Source organism: Mauremys reevesii, linkage group 11 (assembly GCF_016161935.1).
Source record: "Mauremys reevesii isolate NIE-2019 linkage group 11, ASM1616193v1, whole genome shotgun sequence".
NCBI lineage: Eukaryota > Metazoa > Chordata > Testudines > Geoemydidae > Mauremys > Mauremys reevesii.
This window is the reverse complement of record NC_052633.1, coordinates 723,763-743,095: the sequence shown is the minus strand read 5'-3', so window position 1 is coordinate 743,095 and position 19,333 is coordinate 723,763. Positions and strand designations below refer to the sequence as shown.

Here is a 19,333-nt window from a genome sequence, read left to right as displayed (position 1 = left end):
CAGCGTATTACTCCTGCTGGCATGACACATTGGTCAGGGGAGTAGGGCCAGTTATATTCCACCTGCTTTCAGATGGATTCAGAATCCAGACTAAAACGCTGGCTCCTCTGCCCGGTGATCACGTCAAAAGATTTTATTGTGTGGAAGAGAAATTGTTCAGGAAGAGAGACGCAATCTCAGGGGAAAGTGACGCCACTCGGTTCTAAAGATCCTAGTGCCCAGGAGAGTTGAGACAAGTCTGATACGTTTCAAGTCACAGCAGACACGTGCCGGGCTCGGTTTCTCAATTTTTTTAATTATTTTTTTGGTTTGTATAAAAGAGCCCATGTTCTAGGAAGATAATTAACATGGGAATTTGTATTTCTTTCCCCCAGCAATTTTCTGGCACAAATCACATTAGATTTGAGAGCAAAAGCCAGAGATGGGGACAAATGGGGAACAGGGGAGAGAAAAAGAAAAAACAGACAAGAGGGAAATTGTCTGCAAAAATACTGGAGTTATCAACTGCTCTTTGGTTTCTATCATTTATAGCCACAAAGATACTGTACATTGAAATGAGACCAAACATTTTCATGTGCCTAGAAGAGAGGCTGGGATGTGGAAGGGAGAGAGGAGAAGGGTCTTTTCTTATCATCATTCAAATTCATTCTTTGTCTTGGCCATTTCATTCATCTTGAAGGGATTCACTACTTTCTTCTAGAGGGAAGCAAGCTTGCCTGTGTCCATAGCCCGACTTCCGGGAGCTCTCCACGACAGCTCTCCTCCGGCCAAACCGTCCCACGGGTCTGATCCCACGCCCCGTGTACCAGGAAGGGTCGATATCAGGGTCTAGAAGGCAAAGGCCAGGAAGTCTTTAGAACATGAGGCTGAGGACTAATTCTCCTGAGCATGTGTCACAGCCACCTGCTTGGGATGGAGAAGGAGGGACTTCCCGAGCTAAAACCATGGACTGGTCCAGCTGGAGTTAAAGCTCCCAAGCTCTAGGCTGTGATTGCTCATATCCTCTGTGGCTCAGGCCCCGACCTGTAACATACACTTGCCAGTGGTTGCATCTGCCTTGTCATTGCCAGTGGTGAGCAGGTGGTGTGGCCTTCGCTTATTTTAAAATGACAATGTCTTTTGCATAGTAATGAAGGAGGGAAGGGGGTAGCCATACAGAGGAGGGACTGGGTGACTCAGGGCACTGGGAATGGGGTGCAACCCTCTTCCCCTGTCTGGTTCCCGTTGTGCCAGGCCTATGGAGAAGCACAGGACTCGATTCTCCGGGGACTGCCGTCCAGCCCCTTTCACAACCACCGCTAAAAACCAACAGCAGGCACCCTGAGCCACGCAGCGCAAACAGGGCCCTGCTGGGGTGACGGGAACCAAGGGCCACATTCTCGGCTTGGAGCAGATCCTTTGAAATCAGTGGGGCTCCGCTGATTCACAGCTGCTGAGGATCTGGCCCATGTGCTTAGTTCTCTGGCTCTGCAGTGACTCACTTGCTCACATGCGACCTGTGGCCCCTCGCGGCAGTTAGAACATGGGCGTTGTGCTATGAGCACGTGGGGCCCTGTCATCCTGAGACTGCCGACAGCCCGGTGTGTGTATAGGCTGCCCCACCACCAGAGCACCAGGCAACTCCATTGCCCAAGCTAATTCAGGTGGGCTGGGGAGTCAGGAGAGCTGGGTTCTAACCCTGCCTGTGACCTCGAGAAAGTCACCGCCCCAGTGTCTGGTGTGTTTATATTGCAAACTCATTCAGGAAGGGCTGTTACTGCCAGGGGTGTGCCTGGCGCTTAGCACAGAGCGGCCTGATCGCGTCGGGTGCCACCGGGTGCTGCCGTGACACACGTTGTAGGAAGAGATTTGCTGGACAGGCTGATTAAAAACTGCAAGTTTTTGAGTTCTGCTGTCTGGAAAGTTCCTCTAGACTTTTCCTGGCTCATGGAATCTGCAACGCGGCTGGGCCAGGAAACTCCGTCTGTCGGCCCTTTGTAGGCCTTGCTGGGGAGAACGGCCTTCGGGGTGGGCGGGAGGAAGGGGGTTAAGAGAAGTAAGGAATTGTTTTAAGTGTCTGAAGTCTCTCTAAAGGACCGTTTTGAAGTCCAGCTCCTGGACTGAGCCAGAGCGGAGTGGCTGGGTGAGGGGGAGGATGGATTGGGTTGCAGAAGATGAGAGGGAAAATGCAGAGGCAGGAGGGGGAAGCTATGCGGAGCAAGAGGGGGATTCTGGAGGGACAAGAACAAAGCCTAGATAATGAAAGGACAGAAAGCTCAGCCATGTCACGCTGCAGCCTCTAGCCTTGCAGTGACCCGCAATGTTGCACGTTCACCGGCAGAGGGCGCTGCTACACAGGCCCGAGCACACAGTGGCTAGCAATGACAGCCTTAGCCCAGAGGCCTTTTCAAAAACTTTTGCTGCATTTGAACAACCCCACGTGTTTGGGGTCAGGTTGGGACAAGTCCTTACACAGGTGTGTGCGTGTGTGCAAGGAGACCCTGCTCCTGCCATGCCAGGCCCACGCCCGGCTGCGGTCAGTGTGCACGGGGAGGTACAGGGAGGAGGCAGAGCATCTTGAGCTGCTCTGAGTGCGGGCAGGCTTCATACGCGCACAGCGCTGCTCCTGCACCTCTGCACTACACCCTGTTCAACGCCTGGGCGCTCTGGAGACTCTCCACCCTGTGACTAAACCAGGCTCTGAACATAGGCTACCATGGGAGAGAGACAGGAGAAGCCTCTCTATTAAACACTGACCCTGCCATGCCACCCACTGATACTGTCACCGACCTCCTAGGCTCTTCTGTGCTGGGTCCAATTATCTGGGGAGGGCAGAGATAACGGGGGTGGGGGGCAGCAGAGCCATTTGGGGTGGCTCTGCGCCAGTCTGCACCAGCTGAGGAGCTGGCCTGGCTGCTGCAGTTACAGGGACTTACTCCTGATTTCCATGGATCGCTCGTGGAGTCGGCATTCGGCTTTGGGCAGGGCCAGACAGATGAGCAGCAGGTACATGAAGCAGGCAGCCAGCAGTTTCATTCCCTTCAGCTCCCCCAAGGCTTGTGGCTGGTGCCGGAATTTAGCAAGGTGTGAGTCCAGCCTGCAGAAACAGAGACCAGGAGAGTTAATGAGACGTCATCTTGGGTGGGGGTGGGGTGAGCAAATCAATCCACTCTCCGGAGAGACACCCACTGAATAACAGGAATTACAGCTGTTCCCGGGAAACTGGAGCAAACATGGAAGTGCCAACGTTCTGAAACGGGTTTTTGTTCCAAATTGGACTGAAAAGCTGAAATTTCCCACAAAATAAATCCCAAAAATTTAAATTTGGAACCATTAAAATGTTTTGTTTAGTTAATGTCAAAACAATACACACTATTAAACTATCAATCTTAATTACATTAAAATTAATGGTTTAATATAAAAGTCATAACGAAACAAATCAAAATGAGGAGATTCAAAACGCTGTGTTTTGACTCTATCAAAATGAACCACTTCAACATTATCGAAACGAAACCAGAAAGTCAAAACGGTTCATTTTGGTTCTTTATGCATCCAAAATGTTGTCAGAATTGACACATTCCCGCAAAACAGCTAGACTTTGACAAAACTGCATTTTCCAATGGAAAAAAGGTTCCCCTGAAAGTGTTTTGCCCAGCACCAGTGGGAACGGATGCATGATCAGCATTGTCAACCACACCTTAGCCATTCTAAAGTCATGAGTCAGGTCCCCCCAATCATGAGATGATGATATATATATATATATACACGTTTGTTTTTATTTGCCAGTCTGGTTTCTGAGCTGCTACAGTGCACGTGGGTTATATTTTCAAGCTTTTCTCCTCAGCCAGTAGAGCGAAAAACCATTTTTGATGAAAGCCAAGACTCTCGTGCAATCTCTGGATTCTGAAAACTGGATAAAACATCTCGAGATTTGGCATCACTCTCAGCAGTGAGTGAGTAGCTGCCTTTTTGGAGCTGCAACTAAACCTGAGACCTAAACTTACCTGTGAAACCACACACAGGTGCACACCTGAGCGTCTCCTCTGTGGGCATGTAACAGGGCGGCTTGCCTGGGTTCTGGAGTCTGGGCTAAGCCAGGCCGGAGTACAAGAGGAGCCTCACCTGAGTGGATGCAGGTGATTTAACATAAGAGGCAGGTGTGTGGCTGGCTGAGAGGGAGGAAGGAGCAGGAGGGCAGCAAAGGAGCCACAGGGCTGAGACCCGGTGGCTTTGGGTACAAGACTCTCTGGGGTGCTTAAGGGGCCCATAAGGGGCTGCTAGAGGCAAGACACTGCAGAGGCATCCCTGGCCACAAGGGGGCGCTTGCGCGGCAGCAACACTCTAGGGCAGCAAAGGGCAGTGAAAGGGCTGCAAGCCGTACCACCAGAGTGACACGGGCACCGATGCCTTGAGCTGGTAACTGCATCTGTGACATGGGTCCAAGGAGCTGGCTGGGGTAGAGGCAGGCAGTGGGGCAAATGGGGCAGTGGGCAGGCCAGCATTGTCCCACCCATTTGCATTGCTCATGGCAGAGATGTAACACAGCCAGGGCTAATACGTTTCTGCTGCCCATCCATCCGTAAAGCCGCCGAGTAGCTGCTGGCTTTGGAAGTCCTGGCAGTGCAGCCACTGGGGAGATCCGTGACCTTTGCTCCTCCATCAGGGGTGTTGGTGTGAGTGAATGCCCTGGGCCCAGAGTTTTGAGAGTACTCTGCCCTGGAGATGATTGAGCCCTGCACCAAAAGCTACATATTTTGAAGGCACCAAGGACCATAAAAACTCTCTGAGCCCTCGTCATCTCTGGCCTCGATCCTGCAACCTCCTTTCCAGGCCTCCCCGACAGCCAGGTCAAGCCCCTCCCTCCTGTCTGACGGCTGGGATTGTCTTCTGACCTTGTAGCTATGACCACGCCACCCTGCTTCCCTGCAGTCGATTAAACATCTTGTTCTCACTGTTAATATCTTTCATGGCTCGCCCTTACCTGCGCTTCTTTTTGTCTGAGCCTACTGCTTCCACTCTGCCGACGATGCCGACCTTGTCGGCCTGTCTGTCCACTTCTCCCATGCTTCCCCGGTGCAGAGAGTTCCTGTCCCAACTAGCCCTCAGAACTGCCACCCCAGGCCTCCTTCTCCTCAAGGCCTACTTGTGTGTCACGAAGCCACTGGTGGTGACAACTGCTAATGGCTCATTAATGGACTGTGGGGATCGCACAGAGTATTTTGTGCATTTGTTTGCATCTCAAAATGTATTTGATCTTGTAAGACTCAGACCCATCTACAGTGCACATTCATCGGCTATGCATCCTTCGGTCACCTTATCTGCTGTTCCATCACCTCATTCCCTCACATTGTTTACTACGCCTGCTCGATTGCTTTTGACTTTCTCTGGTGTGTCTTGTCGTAAGTTGGGCTGTTACCCTGCAAGCGGCTGTGTGTGACCAGAACCCTGCATTGCGTGGCCAGGGTCAGGATCTCAGACCGAGTTCATCGGGGCCTGGTCTGTCATTTACCGTGTGTTTGCCATAAGACATTGTAAGAAAGGAATTGCTTTGAAAAGCTTCTTGGTCTATGACTTCTGTTCATTGTTATTTTCTATCCAAGTTACTGACCTGCTTAAAACACTGAAGTGGTTCAGAAATAGACAGAGGTCTTCAGCCTAGGAAATAAATGACCAAGTCATCTGGCTGCGTGAGGCGTCAACACAAGTGTAAGTGTTCATTGTAACCTCCAGTCTCAGTGGCAAGTCCTACTACCTTGTTAATTCTTTCCCTAGCACATCAGAGAGGGCGTTTTGGAAGCCATTTCTTATTGATGTGAATAAAAAGGAAACTTGTGCTGGGGAGTGTGTGTGTGTGTGGGGGGGGAACGGAAGGCCGACTGTCATTTAATGAAGCAATGGTTAGAAAAATATAGGGGAAGCTGTAGGGGATCCAAGCTCTGGCCCAATGAGCCCACGTGCATGACTAAGGCCAGCAGAACCTCAAGCTGGATGGGCTAGTGGTGAGACCATTGGGCTGGGGCCCAGAACTGGTAGATTTCTGGTTCTGGTTCTATCGCTGACCCTTGCCAGGCCCTTACTCTCTTTAGTCCTCACTTTCCTGTCTGTCAAACAGGCATCACAATACTTCCCGACAGCAGGTTCTGAGGCCTATTGAACTTTTGTTAAGCTGGCTGATATCCTGGGGGGGTGGGGGGGGCTGTACACCCGCAAACTATTGGTCTGAATCATGCTAGGAAATCCATGTAATTGGATGATGCCATGAAGGTGTTCGGTGGGGACGGCTACCTACTGAAAGCTGTGCCTGGGGAAGGAGCCACGCAGTTCCCAGTGACACCGAAGGCAACTGTCAGACTGACTCCTCCTGCACCCCTACGTCTGACACTGCAGACACTGGAGCTCTCGGGCCCAGCCCAAAGCCCACTGGGAGTCTTTCCATGGATGGCAGCAGGCCCTTAGCGGGCATCCTAAGAAGGGTTTCAGGTGTCTTAGTGAAGGGCTGGAAGTCAGGTGCTTTAGGACTTGTCTGCACTTGAAATGCTACAGCAGCACAGTTGTTGCGCCGCTGTAGCGCTTTGGTGTAGATGCTCCCGATGCTGACAGTAGAGATTCTGTCTTCGGTGTAGTTAATCCACCTCCCTGAGAGGTGGTAGCTAGGTTGATGGTTCCAGCAACCTAGCACTGGCTACACGGGAACTTAGGTCAGCTTAACTACCCGCGGAAGGGTGTGCATTTTTCATACCCTTGAGCAACGTAAATTTTCTAGTTTAGACTAGCCCTTAGTTGCCACCTCCTTATTTCTCTGAATCGCAAACCATTAATTCCTATGAGCTGCAGGAGCACCCCTTTGGGAGAGCAGGAGGAGTCCCGTGACAGAGCCGCACAAGCCCTGACTCTCACACCTGTAACTCTACCTGTAACTGGCCGAGCCACAGTGGATGGCGGCCCTAGGCTGGATTTATGCATTCGATGCCTCCCACCACCGAGCTGGTGTGTGGCTTCAATTTGTCAGCTTGATTTACTCTGACAAAGTCACATAGCCCTTCCCCGTGCCGGGAATCACCCTGGGACTCCAGGTAGAAACAAAGTGACTCTGTTTGGCAATCTCTTACCAGAAAGGCCAGCTGATTGCAGTTATAGCGCTGCCTGCAGGCTACTGAGTTTGAACCTTATAGCAGCAAATATCCAATGGAAGGAAATGTGCTAATCGTTATAGAACCTTCTGTCCATCCACACCTGTTCTTTTCCCCTGGGCTATATCACCATTGATCGCCTCCTTTTTAGCACTCACGGTTTCTCTCCTGCATGCGGCGATAACTGTACATGAAGTTATGCACCCGCTGTGTGCACTCCATTTTAAAATGTGAAATTCTGTGCTACCGATAACAGATGCATTCTGGCACCTTGGGAGAGACGGACTCTGAGCACTGAGGCTTCTTCACACCCCTTATGGCACAATTTACACTGTGCTTCTTACGTTTTCATTTAAAGTGATGGCAACCATGCATCCAAACATACCGGGCATGGGAGTCAAAACTCCTCACCAGTGCTTCCCCGTGCAACTGGCACGCTCTCACTGCATCGCCCTCACCATTTAAATGGAGTATGGACATTTAAAAGACGGCCACTGGAGCCGATGCACTAGGAATGAGAGTGGAATCTGGCTGCATGTTCTGCTGCATTTGTCCATTGCCCCATTTGGACAAAGACAGACTTTTGGGCAGTCCACACCCCACTGCTGCAGGACATGGCCCGGGGACACCAGTTAACGTGCAGATGTTTAGGTGGTAACTCTGAGTATCAGTGGAAGAACAGCATTCCCACCCAGCCCATTTCTAGTTCCTACGGCTCCTGGGAGGCTCAAGTGTCATATAGTTGACCTCCCAATGACAGTGATGCCACCTGTGGCTGTTCTAGCTTGAGCAGAGTGCTCAGTTCAATCAAAAGGCCGTTTCCCCCTGCAAAGTGTGAGACCTGAACGTCCAAGCCAGGCTCTGAAAATCAAAGGGCTTTTTACATGAGCAATAAAGATTCTGCCATCAGGACGTCCAGAATTTGGCAATTCTGCCGCTGATGCAACAGACAGAAGAGACTCCACCTTGCTTTTCCAGAGCTGGCTCAATCTGCAGTGGGAACTTCAAGCAAAAACTGGGTCAGCGAAGGAAGCAGGTGTGACCTAAGACAGTTTTTAAAACCGAGTGCACCCAGCCATGCGGGTGCATAACTTCATGCACAATCAACACCCTTGCGGGTGATAATATGATCCAAACTGAACACATCATTTTAATCTTTTCTGGCTTCCCCACTTTTTTTTCCAGTTGGGTTTTACTAGAGGTTTCATGGGTCTTAAACAATGAGGTTAATATCTGAGTATAAATGCACAGGCTAGATGCCTAACATGTCCAGTGTTGTTTTCTTCCACCACCTGGAATTCAGGAGCTAACCGAGCATGTAAAACCTACAAGGGATGAGAGGTATTGTTTCAGAAGTTCTTAGCATCGGCTGCAGACTCAGACAAAGTCAGTTTTCCTTTGCAGGCCTTTTGAAAATTCTAAGGCTCTGAACTGAATCGACAGAAAATACCTTTTTTCCCATGCAAACAACATTGTAATAGTGGTTATAGTTCAGTCACGGGAAAACAGAATTAGAACCCATTTGGATATAAGCTCAAAGGCTCGCACTGTGTATGGACACTTGCCTTTCCGTGCAGGCTTCATGTACTTTCAGCAAAGAGCACTTTATGGGAAATACTGTTTGCTGAACGTGTAACACTGCTCACATGGATGGATAGGACACAGACATTCATGTGCAGAAAAACTCACACCAAAAACTTCAAACATGCGAACAAGCACATTGCCACAGCACTCAAGGGTCACTGCATGAAAACACCTAGCTGCAGCCCCAAGATAACGCATCACACAAGCAAACAAAGAGTGGAGGGAAAAACCAGTGGATTCAAATAAGGTGCAGTTCCAACCCCTTCCAGTTTACCTCTGGCTGTGAGTGTGTGGCTGGCACACAGACATGCTAAAGTACTTACTGTGTGTCAAGCAGGAGTTCTGGAGTGCGATGCTGCTTCCTTCCTCCGATGATTGGACTCTGTGAGCCAAAGAGCCCCTGTTTGCCTGTTTTATGCCTTGCCTTAGTGCTGATGTCACAGACAAAGCCAGCCCTGGACAAAGCCAGGGCATTGTCACGTCAGCTCCCCTCCCCATAACCCATTATGTTAATTTGTATCAAATCAAGAAAGGGATTTTCATGACTCATGAGGGCGCCTATTTTATCTTGGGATTCTAATATTTTCTTCATTTGGACAAATCAGATAGCTTGGAAATACGCTAATCTTTCCCCCACTTGGGCCATTATTTCCCACGTAAGGAGCTGGACCTCATCAGGGAATGTATGTTGTGCAGACGCATTCCACAAGGCGCGCACTGGTACGTATCTGCATGTGGTTGCTGAATTAAGCTAAGGTGGTGTAAATCCCACTTGGTGCTTCTATGTTAGGAGTTTGTATCAGTGTCAATTTCTTTACTGCCGACAAGCCTGTACAGTTCCTCCATCCCAAACCTAGGCCCAGGCCCGTCCACTTCATTGGGGCTCAGCTCAGCTCCCTGAGGGGCTCTCAAAGTGTCCAGTTCAGGTACTGACCGGCCCCAAATTTTGTCACCTCCTACCCATCTGGAGCTCCTCAGTCTGGGGCACGGTCGCTGGCTTAGCAGATTTCCCTCTGTCTCTGTGTCCAGTTCAGTCAGTCCATCTCTCTCCTGCTTTCATCTCCCAAAGGGGTGGGGGTGGGGAGGAGTCCACGTCCCTGCTGCTGGAGAAACCCTCACAAAGCTGTTGCCGCTCCTGGCAAAGCTCTCAGCACCAGCCTTGTAGCCTGGTGCCACATGCAGCTCATTCCCCCTTCCCCTCGGCTACCGGTGTCCTTTTAAATTCTTCCTCCGCTGGGAGCAGGCCCTGCACCTGTTGAGGGGCAGGGCACCCCTAGTCCAATACTGGATCAGTGAGGGGCCCGTACACCCCATCACCGTGAACAGCGTATCCCCCCTTCCTCCTCCGCAAATCAGCCTGGGCTGACAAAAGCCAAGAGAGTAACATGCCGTAAGAACAGCTGGTCCAGGGGAGGAAGCTCATTCAGCCCTGAGACAGAGCATGCTGGGACTTTTAAGAAACTGTTCTGATAGCATTGAACAGCTTAATCTTTAGCAGAATGCTGCGTGTCTAAGGAATGGCAGAGTAGTGATGCTTAGTGCTACAGAGTAACCACCTTTGTGAGGCCAATAAAAGATAAAGTAGCTACAAAGCTAGAAGCAACTGATTTGAACTAACCCCAAACCTGGGAGGGGAGTTAACATGGAAATAGGGTGACCAGATGTCCTGATATTATAGGGACAGTCCCGATATTTTGGGCTTTGTCTTATATAGGCGCCTATTACCCTTACCCCCGTCCCAATTTTTCACACTTGCTGTCAGGTCACCCTACCTGGTAATGAGAAATGTCTAAGAAAAGCTTAACAAAAAGGGATCAATACATTTGCGAAACCAATGGAAGCTGAAGCTGCATTGTCCGGCACTGGAGGCAAGTGTGACGAAATCACTGCGTGTTTTGCCATTATCAGGATCTGTTAGACCTACTGGCTGAGTAAGTGAATGTCTCTATCCAACAAGTGGAAAACATGCTGGAGAAGGAGGCCTGTTTGTGTATGTAGCGGCAGGACAAAATGACATGGCTGGGATATTGACTGCCTTTGGAAATCTGTCTTCAGCAAGAGAGACAATGAGAAGATGTTTGGGCAATTAATAAGAAATGGCGACATGTTAGAAACCTAAACAGCAGGTCCTACTTAGCATCAAAGTGGGTCCAAATAGTTAAAATTGCTCCTGCCAGCGAGGCCAGTCCTGCCGCCTGCAATAATGATTTTTCTGTTTGGTTTGCTGATTTTTTTGTGTGTGCGCAAAACTGCCAGTGAAGCAAAAAGTCAGTTATTTGCCCAATACTAAGTGCAACTAAATAGGCTCCAGTGGTGAGAGTATCAATTTCCAAGGAGCAATTCCTTTCCTTTCATAACAACCATGGCTATTCTGGTCCGGTAACAGTCAGTATGGACGTGACTGACATCCATGCCTAAGAGCTATTAAAGTTGCTGGGCATCTGGATCCTGAATCCCCACTGCAGCTTGAGATCCCTTCCGCTCTTGCCGCCTGCCCCAGAGCATTTCCCCTCACAGCACCATTTGGCTTTCACTCTTCAGTTGAGTTTCCCGCCACTTTCTCCAGGCTTCTGCCCTTACACTGGTTTTACTTTATTTTTTCTCTTTTATTCTTTCATTTCTTTCCCCCGGTTTGGGTAAACCTACCCTGTACTTGACCCTCCACACCTCTAACCGCTTCCCACTAGAGCCTCCCTTCTCTCATGACTTGTAGGTCACACTCTGCAGTTTCTGGGTCTCCCTCTCCCAGGCTCCCTGCTCCTGGGGAGCCTCCAGCTTCTCCCCCAAACCCCAACTCCTAATTCATTCTGTGTCCCTGCCACCCCCACATCTGCCTGTCCCCAGCCCGGCTGTCAATTCTCCTCCTCAACCCTCCCATCACTTCTGCCCCAGCCCCTCCCTCAGTTCTGCCCCTGCAGCCCCACGTCTGCCCTCAGGGCCCCTCTGCTCCTGTTGTGGGGGGCAGGGGGCTGCAAGGTGGAAGTTTTGCCTAGGGCGCAAAATATCCTTGCACCGGCCCTGCTGCTTGGGCTGCTCCATCCTCAGCGGCAGAGACACAGCAATGAAGGGGCCAGAAGCTTTTGGTGAGGAGGGATCAGAAGAGGCAGGTACCAGCTTTAAACCCCAGAGGGAAGCTCCCTCCCCTAATGCAGCCTCAACGCCCAGGCCAGGAAACAGAGACTTATTGGTACTGTTTGAAGACAGGATACTGGACTATGTGGACCTTTGATCTGACCACTGGCCATTCTGATGTTCTTATAACTAACCGAGCTGTATCTGCCCCCCACTGTAACCCACTAGACCCCAGTCCCCTCCTAGAGCTGGGATCGAACCCAGGACTCCTGGCAGGGTCTCTCCCGACAGAGTTAGTAATAAAGGAAGAATATACAGTCACATTTTAACCAGTGTCCCTACAGTGATTTTCAGACCACATTAGTATTAGAGCTCAGTGGGTCTAATATCGATTTAATTTTCTTTCTTTTATAAAGAAATTAGATACAGGGCTCCTGCCAGCTCATTGCTAACTTCCCTGCCAAAACACTGGAGTTTTCAGGTGCGCAAGTAGCCCCTGGAATCATGGTTAAATTACCCTCCCCCCCACCATTTGAAATGGGGCTCCTGTGTGCACAGTCCCCTACCGTGCTCCCCCAGAAGAGCTGCATTAACAGGCAACTCTGCAATTGACCCCCAGGCCTCTCTAGTTCCTTGGCCACATGTATCCTGTCCCTATTCTGGCGGATAATCATGAAATAGAGCTCGCCCCTGCTCCCACCTGAGGGACGTCTTGGGTTGAGATCACCTGATCCAAGCAGGCAGTAGGGACAGAATCTGAGACTTGAAGCTCCTAGAGTGACCTCTTACCTTTATAGACCTGCCCTTCAGCCATCCCCAGCTATTTTCAAGTGTAACGTGATCGTAACAAGACCCATTTGAAACCCTTCACCACACAAGACAAAGCCTGTAGGATTCCTCATTAACTATTTATTTCTCCTCCTGGCTCCCTACAGCCACTAGCCACCTTCGAGCTTTCCCTCTTCTCTCCCAGGCTCTGCTCACTTGATTGCAGCAGCTCAGCGGATGGTCCAGCTTTGCTCTTTCACTTCCATTCTTCACTTCTTTGGGTGGCTGCATTTGCAACCGAGCAGCCTGATGGAAATCCCTGAGTCCTCTGTCTCGGCAGGCAGGCCAAGCAGCCAAGGGAGGTTAGCCTGAACTGTCAGGAGTGGAGGCTTGGCCCATAGGGTAGGGTTACCATATTGGAACTGTCAAAAAAGAGGACACTCCATGGGTGGGGGAGGGGTTTAAATGCTCCAGACAGACGCCTCGCAGGTAGGGTTGGGGGCGTGTAAGAGTCCGGTGTGGGGGCTCGGCCCTCTCGGGTGTGGCCGGGAGCCAGGCCGCGTCACTACACGGCCTAAATCAGCAGTTCAGTCTCCGAAGGTCCAAGGGCTCAGACCCTCAGGCAGGGCTGAGCAGAAATAAACAGTCAACGAAGCCCAAGCCCTCAGTCAGGACGGGGCAGCAAACAGCAGTTCTAGGCTCAGACCCTCAGGCAGGGGCTGAGCACCCAGAGTCAGTAAAGCCCTAGCCCTAGTCAGGGCGGGGCAATAAGCAGTAGTTCAAGGGGCTCAGATCTTTAAGCAGGAGCTGAGCAAACAACAATAGTTCAGGGCTCAGGTCCTCGAAGCAGGAGCTGAGCAGCAACAATAGGTGAGTCCAGACTTCTGGGTCTGAGCTCCAATGTGAGGGGGAGACTGCCACCCGTGAGGCGGTGGCATGGGGGGGACACAGGCCCACCCACTCCACTGTGTCCCAGACCCAGTTAGTCTGCTGCTGTGTCGGTGGGGTCCTGACCGCAACACACTGACATCGGCTCGAAATCTGCAGTAGCCAGACTGGGGTCAGCTACCCCCGGGCTACATCCCATCTCCCCCTCCATGGGTACCTGCTCATCGCGGGTGTCCGCAGCGGGGTCCCATACCATGGGCTCCTCGTCGTGCTGAGGGCTGGCTAGGTCGGGCTGCTCCTCAGGACACGGGTCGGGGGGACGCTCGGGCAGCTCCTTGGGGTAACGGGCTCGGGGCAGGCTCGGCCAGTTCTCCTCGGGGTACCGGGCTCGGGGCAGGCTCGGCCAATTCTCCTCAGGGTACCGGGCTCGGGGAAGGCTCGGCCAGTTTTCCTCTCGATACCGGGCTCGGGGAAGGCTCGGCCAGTTCTCCTCTCGATACCGGGCTCGGGGAAGGCTCAGCCAGTTCTCCTCTGGATACCGGGCTCGGGGCAGGCTCGGCCAGTTCTCCTCAGGGTACCGGGCTCAGGGCAGGCTCGGCCAGTCTTCTTCAGGGTACCGGGCTCAGGGCAGGCTCGGCCAGTCCTCCTCAGGGTACCGGGCTCGGGGAAGGCTCGGCCAGTCTTCTTCAGGGTACCGGGCTTGGGGCAGGCTCGGTCCAGCAGGAGCTCGGTCAGGAGCGTCTGTCCTCTCCGGCTGCCGGGCTGCAACTGAGCGCTGGGCCGGGGCTTTTATACTTCCTGTCCCGCCCCTTGACTTCCAGGGGGCGGGGACAGGTGGCAGTGGCTCCGCCCACTGTGGCAGCTGTTCTGGCTCCTCCCTCTCGGGTGCGGCCGGGAGCCAGGCCGCCTCACTACACGGCCCCCCCCTCAAGGCTGGCTCCCGTGCAGCGGGGCCAGCCCCTTCCATACCCCCCAGCCGGGAGAGGAAGTCCGCGTTAGCATGGTCCTTCCCAGCCCGATGACGCACAGTGAAGGCATAGGGCTGCAGGGCCAAGTACCACCGCTGCAGCTGCATATTATGGTCCTTCATGCGAGCCAACCACTGGAGGGCGGAATGGTCGGTGACCAAGGTGAAGGGGGCTCCCAGGATGTAATACCTCAGGGCTTCACAGGCCCACTTCACAGCGAGGGCTTCTTTCGACCACCGCAGAGTTTTTCTCGGGGAACAGCTTCCGGCTGATGTAAAGAACCGGATGCTCTTCCCCCTCTACTTCTTGGGAAAGGACGGCCCCAAGTCCCACTTCCGAGGCGTCTGTCTGTAAAACAAATGTCCGGTGGAAATCAGGACTATACAAGACTGGCTCGCTGCAGAGGCTCGTCTTGAGTGTCTGAAAGGCCTCGTCGCACTCGCGGGTCCATTTCACCTGCCGCGGGCTATCATTTGTCAGGAGCCCCAGTAAGGGGGCTGCAATTGCCGCGAATTGAGGAATAAATCGTCTGTAATACCCTGCCAGCCCCAGAAACTGGCGCACCTGGCGCTTCGTGGCTGGTGGGGGGCAGGTTGCGATGGCCTGGACCTTGCCGACAAGAGGTTTTACCTTCCATGCCCGATAGTATACCCCAGGTACGTGGTCTCTTGTCAGCCGATGCGACATTTCTTAGGGTTGGCTGTTAACCCGGCCTTCCGCAGGGACCTCAGGACGGCTGCAACCCTTTCTAGGTGGTTCTCCCACCGAGGACTGTAAATGACCACATCATCTAGATAGGCGGCCTCGTAGTCCTGATGTGGCTGGAGGAGGCGGTCCATTAGGCGCTGAAAGGTGGCCGGAGCGCCATGGAGGCCGAAGGGCATCCGGGTAAACTGGTATAGGCCCGTGGGTGTGGCGAACGCAGTCTTCTCCTTGGAGGCTGGTTCCAGGGGGATCTGCCAGTACCCTTTGCTTAGATCAAGGGTGGTGATATAGCGGGCCTCCCCTAAGCGGGCCAACAGCTCATCTATCCGAGGCATGGGATAGGCATCGAACTTGGAGATAGCATTAACGTGCCTAAAGTCGATACAGAATCTCTGTGAGCCGTCGGGCTTCGGTACCAGCACTACAGGGCTGCGCCATTCACTTTGAACCATCGCAATCACCCCTAGATCCAGCATAGCTCGTACCTCCTCCTCAACGACCTGCCTCCTGTGATACGGCAAGGGCCTGGTCGCGCCCCGGATCACCACCCCAGGCTCTGTCTGGATCCTATGGTATACCAGGGTGGTGTATCCCAGTTGGCCCGTAAAGGTGCGGGAAAAGGCTTGCAGGAGGCACCGGGTCTGCTTGAGTTGGTCGTCTGTTAGGGTCTCCCCGAGCTGGGGTTCCCCGGGGTCCTCGGTATGGGCTACCTGGGGTCCTAGCTCAGGTTCTGGCGGGTAGGGGTTGATCAGGAGACCTTCACATTCCCGCCAGGGCTTGAGGAGGTTGACATGGTACCGTTGGGTCTTCTTTTTCCGGTCCGGCTGATTGATTTCATAATTAACCGGGCCCACCTTCCGAACCACCTCATATGGCCCTTGCCACCGGGCCAGGATCTTCGATTCACTGGAGGGAAGAAGGAGTAATACCCGGTTTCCGGGTTGACAGTCCCGAGTCTGGGCGTCCCGGTTATAAGTCTGGGCCTGCGTGTCCTGGGCGGCTTTCAAGTTCTCCTGCGCCAGGGCCCCCGCCTGCTTAAGGCGCTCCTGAAGCTGGAGTATGTACTTTAAGAGGACCTGGGCCGGCGATGGGGCTTGCTCCCAGGTTTCCCTCATGAGATCCAGCAGGCCCCGAGGTCGCCGACCGTACAGCAACTCAAAGGGTGAGAACTTGGTTGAAGACTGGGGGACTTCCCGCACCGCCAGGAGCAGGGGTGGAAGGAGCTGGTCCCATCGGCGAAGGTCCTCCTGGGGGAACCTACGCAACATCTCTTTCAGCGTCCGATTGAATCTTTCAACCAGCCCATCTGTCTGGGGATGGTAAACGGACGTCCGGAGTTGCTTTATCCCCAAGAGTTCGCACACCTGCTGGAGCAGCCGTGACGTAAAGTTGGTCCCCTGATCCGTGAGGATCTCCCGGGGCAGGCCGACACGGGAGAAGACCTTCACCAGCTCAGCTGTGATGGTGCGGGCTGTGATGGTCCGGAGAGGGATTGCTTCGGGGAACCTGGTAGCATAGTCCATTATCACCAAAATGTACTGGAACCCTGCGCTGCTCTTAGGGAGAGGCCCCACCAGGTCCATGGCCACACGTTCAAAGAGGGTCTCAATCAGAGGCATCGGGACCAGCGGTGCCTTGGGAGTTCGTGCTGGGGCAGCCAACTGGCATTCCGGGCAAGAGTTGCAATAATTCTTTACCTCCTGGTGTACCCCTGGCCAGAAAGAGCGCCCCAGGATCCGAGCCAGGGTCTTCTCGTGACCGAGGTGCCCGGCCGCAGGGATGTCGCGGGCCAGTTTCATGACCGCCCGGCGGTGACACCGAGGCACGAGGAGTTGTGTCCGGGTATCCCACTTGCGGGGGTCCCTCTCGACGCGATACAGGTGCTCCTGCCGCAACTCAAAGTGCGGCCACTGCGCCGCTCGATGGGGGTCGAGGACTGTCCCATCCACGGAGGCCAGCTGGTCGTATGTCCGCGTGAGTGTAGGGTCGGCCTGTTGATCCCGGCAAAAGTCTGTGGGCGCCGAGGGATCCTCCCCCACTCCGGGGGGAGGATCTTCACGTCCTTCCGTCGGGTTGGTGTGGTCGGAGGCTTTCACCTCGTCTTCCTCAGTCTCTGGGGCCTCCCCTTCCAAGGCTGGCGTGACCTGCAGGCTGCCCTCGGCGTGGCGGCGTAGTACGGCGGGGAACTCGGGCCAGTCCCGACCCAGGATCACCGGGTACGCCAGCCGTGGAGCGAGTCCCACTGTCATCAGCTGGGTGACCCCATCAATAGTCAGTTGGGCCCTGGTACTTGGGTAGGGCCGTATATCCCCGTGGATACACTGCAGCTGAATCTTCCCCAGGCGGTTGTCAGCCTGCGGGCCCATGGTTTGGCAGACCAGTGTCTGGCCGCAGCCTGAATCGAGGAGGACCACCCTCAACGACCACGGGCACGGTGATCTTGGCCGCTTGCCAACGCCGGGCACGGCCTTCCCATGAGTAAACCTGGCCAAAGGTACACTCCAGTCCTGGGCAGTCCCGCTGTAAATGGCCATACTCTCCACAGGAGAAACAGGGCCCCAGGTCTGCTCGTCCCGTCCGTGACCGGGTCCCGGGGTTACCTCCGGGCGGGTTCCGGTAGTCCCCTCTCGCCACGGGAACCGGGGTCCGAGCGGGTCTCCCGGAGGACATGGCAGTACGGGTCCGGGCCTCTGCTCCACGGGAGGAAACTTGTACATCTGTGAGGGTGGGCGCCCCCTTCTTTTCTGGGTTGGGGCGCTCCGTCCGGGGCGGGGCTGTCCGGCCAGCCGAGCCCAGCGGGGTTTCAGCCGCGAGGAAGTCCTCCATTAACGTAATGGCCGCGCCACTGTCGCCGCCTATGGCGGAGGACCCAGGCTCTTCCTCGTGGCGGGAGTACATGGGCAAACTGCTCCAATACTACCTGCTCCATCAGCTCCTCTGATGTCCGGCGTTCGGGCTGTAGCCACTTTTTGCAGGTCTCTCGAAGCTCCTGGGCCACTATCCGAGGTCGGGCCCGTGGAGGATACGCCAGGCTTCTAAACCGCTGTCGGTAGGTCTCTGGACTCACATCCAGGGCGTCTAGGATAGCGGCTTTCACCTGGCTGTAGTCCTGGGCTGCCTCCACAGACAAGCCTCGATAGACCGCCTGAGCAGTCCTCGTTAAGTATGGGGCCAGGATGGTGGCCCATTGGTCCTGGGCCGAGCCCGCGACGACGGCCTCCCGCTTGAATGTGACGAGAAAGGCTTCGGGGTCGTCGCCAGGCCCCATCTTCCTCAGCCGAATTGGGGGGCTGGGCCGCGGGCCCCCTGCAGCATCTCCTGGCTGAGGTTCCCCTGGTCGAGTCAGCACCGCTGCGAGCTGCTGGACACATTGCCGCTGGAAGTCCTGGTGCTGGGTAACCAGGTCTTGAATGAGCTGCCGTTGTTGCGAACCTAGCTGCTCGACGAGCTGCTGCTGCTGCGACTGGGCCACCTGTTGTCGCCTCCTGGCTCTCCGTCATGAGGGCAGGAGCTGGGACAGATCCATCTCTCTGGCGGGAGGCCTCTCCCGCGCCCCCTTTTCACCAGCGCCAAGAGCTCGCGCCACATCCTGGGCGAGAGGTCCTCAGAGAAGGCACCACGTGTAAGAGTCCGGTGTGGGGGCTCGGCCCTCTCGGGTGTGGCCGGGAGCCAGGCCGCATCACTACACGGCCTAAATCAGCAGTTCAGTCTCCGAAGGTCCAAGGGCTCAGACCCTCAGGCAGGGCTGAGCAGAAATAAACAGTCAACGAAGCCCAAGCCCTCAGTCAGGGTGGGGCAGCAAACAGCAGTTCTAGGCTCAGACCCTCAGGCAGGGGCTGAGCACCCAGAGTCAGTAAAGCCCTAGCCCTAGTCAGGGCGGGGCAATAAGCAGTAGTTCAAGGGGCTCAGGTCCTTAAGCAGGAGCTGAGCAAACAACAATAGTTCAGGGCTCAGATCTTTAAGCAGGAGCTGAGCAAACAACAATAGTTCAGGGCTCAGATCTTTAAGCAGGAGCTGAGCAAACAACAATAGTTCAGGGCTCAGATCTTTAAGCAGGAGCTGAGCAGCAATAATAGTTCAGGGCTCAGGTCCTTAAAGCAGGAGCTGAGCAGCAACAACAATAGTTCAGGGCTCAGGTCCTTAAGCAGGAGCTGAGCAGCAATAATAGTTCAGGGCTCAGGTCCTTAAAGCAGGAGCTGAGCAGCAACAACAATAGTTCAGGGCTCAGGTCCTTAAAGC

General features: G+C 54.0%; 1 protein-coding gene across 4 annotated transcripts; it reads right to left on the bottom strand.

Annotated features, from left to right (window-relative positions):
- Positions 1 to 275: 275 nt before the first annotated feature.
- Positions 276 to 13,665, bottom strand: LOC120374635 (prolactin-releasing peptide-like). Of its 4 annotated transcripts, none has more exons than XM_039494611.1 (3): positions 13,639 to 13,665; positions 2,916 to 3,076; positions 276 to 828 (listed from the first exon to the last, which is right to left on the bottom strand). In XM_039494611.1, exons 1-3 carry the CDS (start codon positions 13,644 to 13,646, stop codon positions 665 to 667), a joined length of 333 nt encoding a protein of 110 aa, XP_039350545.1. In that variant the 5' UTR covers positions 13,647 to 13,665; the 3' UTR covers positions 276 to 664. The 4 variants fall into 4 exon arrangements, with proteins under 4 accessions (XP_039350545.1, XP_039350543.1, XP_039350542.1 ...); XM_039494609.1 differs by lacking the exon at positions 13,639 to 13,665 and adding an exon at positions 9,647 to 9,735; XM_039494608.1 differs by lacking the exon at positions 13,639 to 13,665 and adding an exon at positions 4,961 to 5,573.
- Positions 13,666 to 19,333: the final 5,668 nt, after the last annotated feature.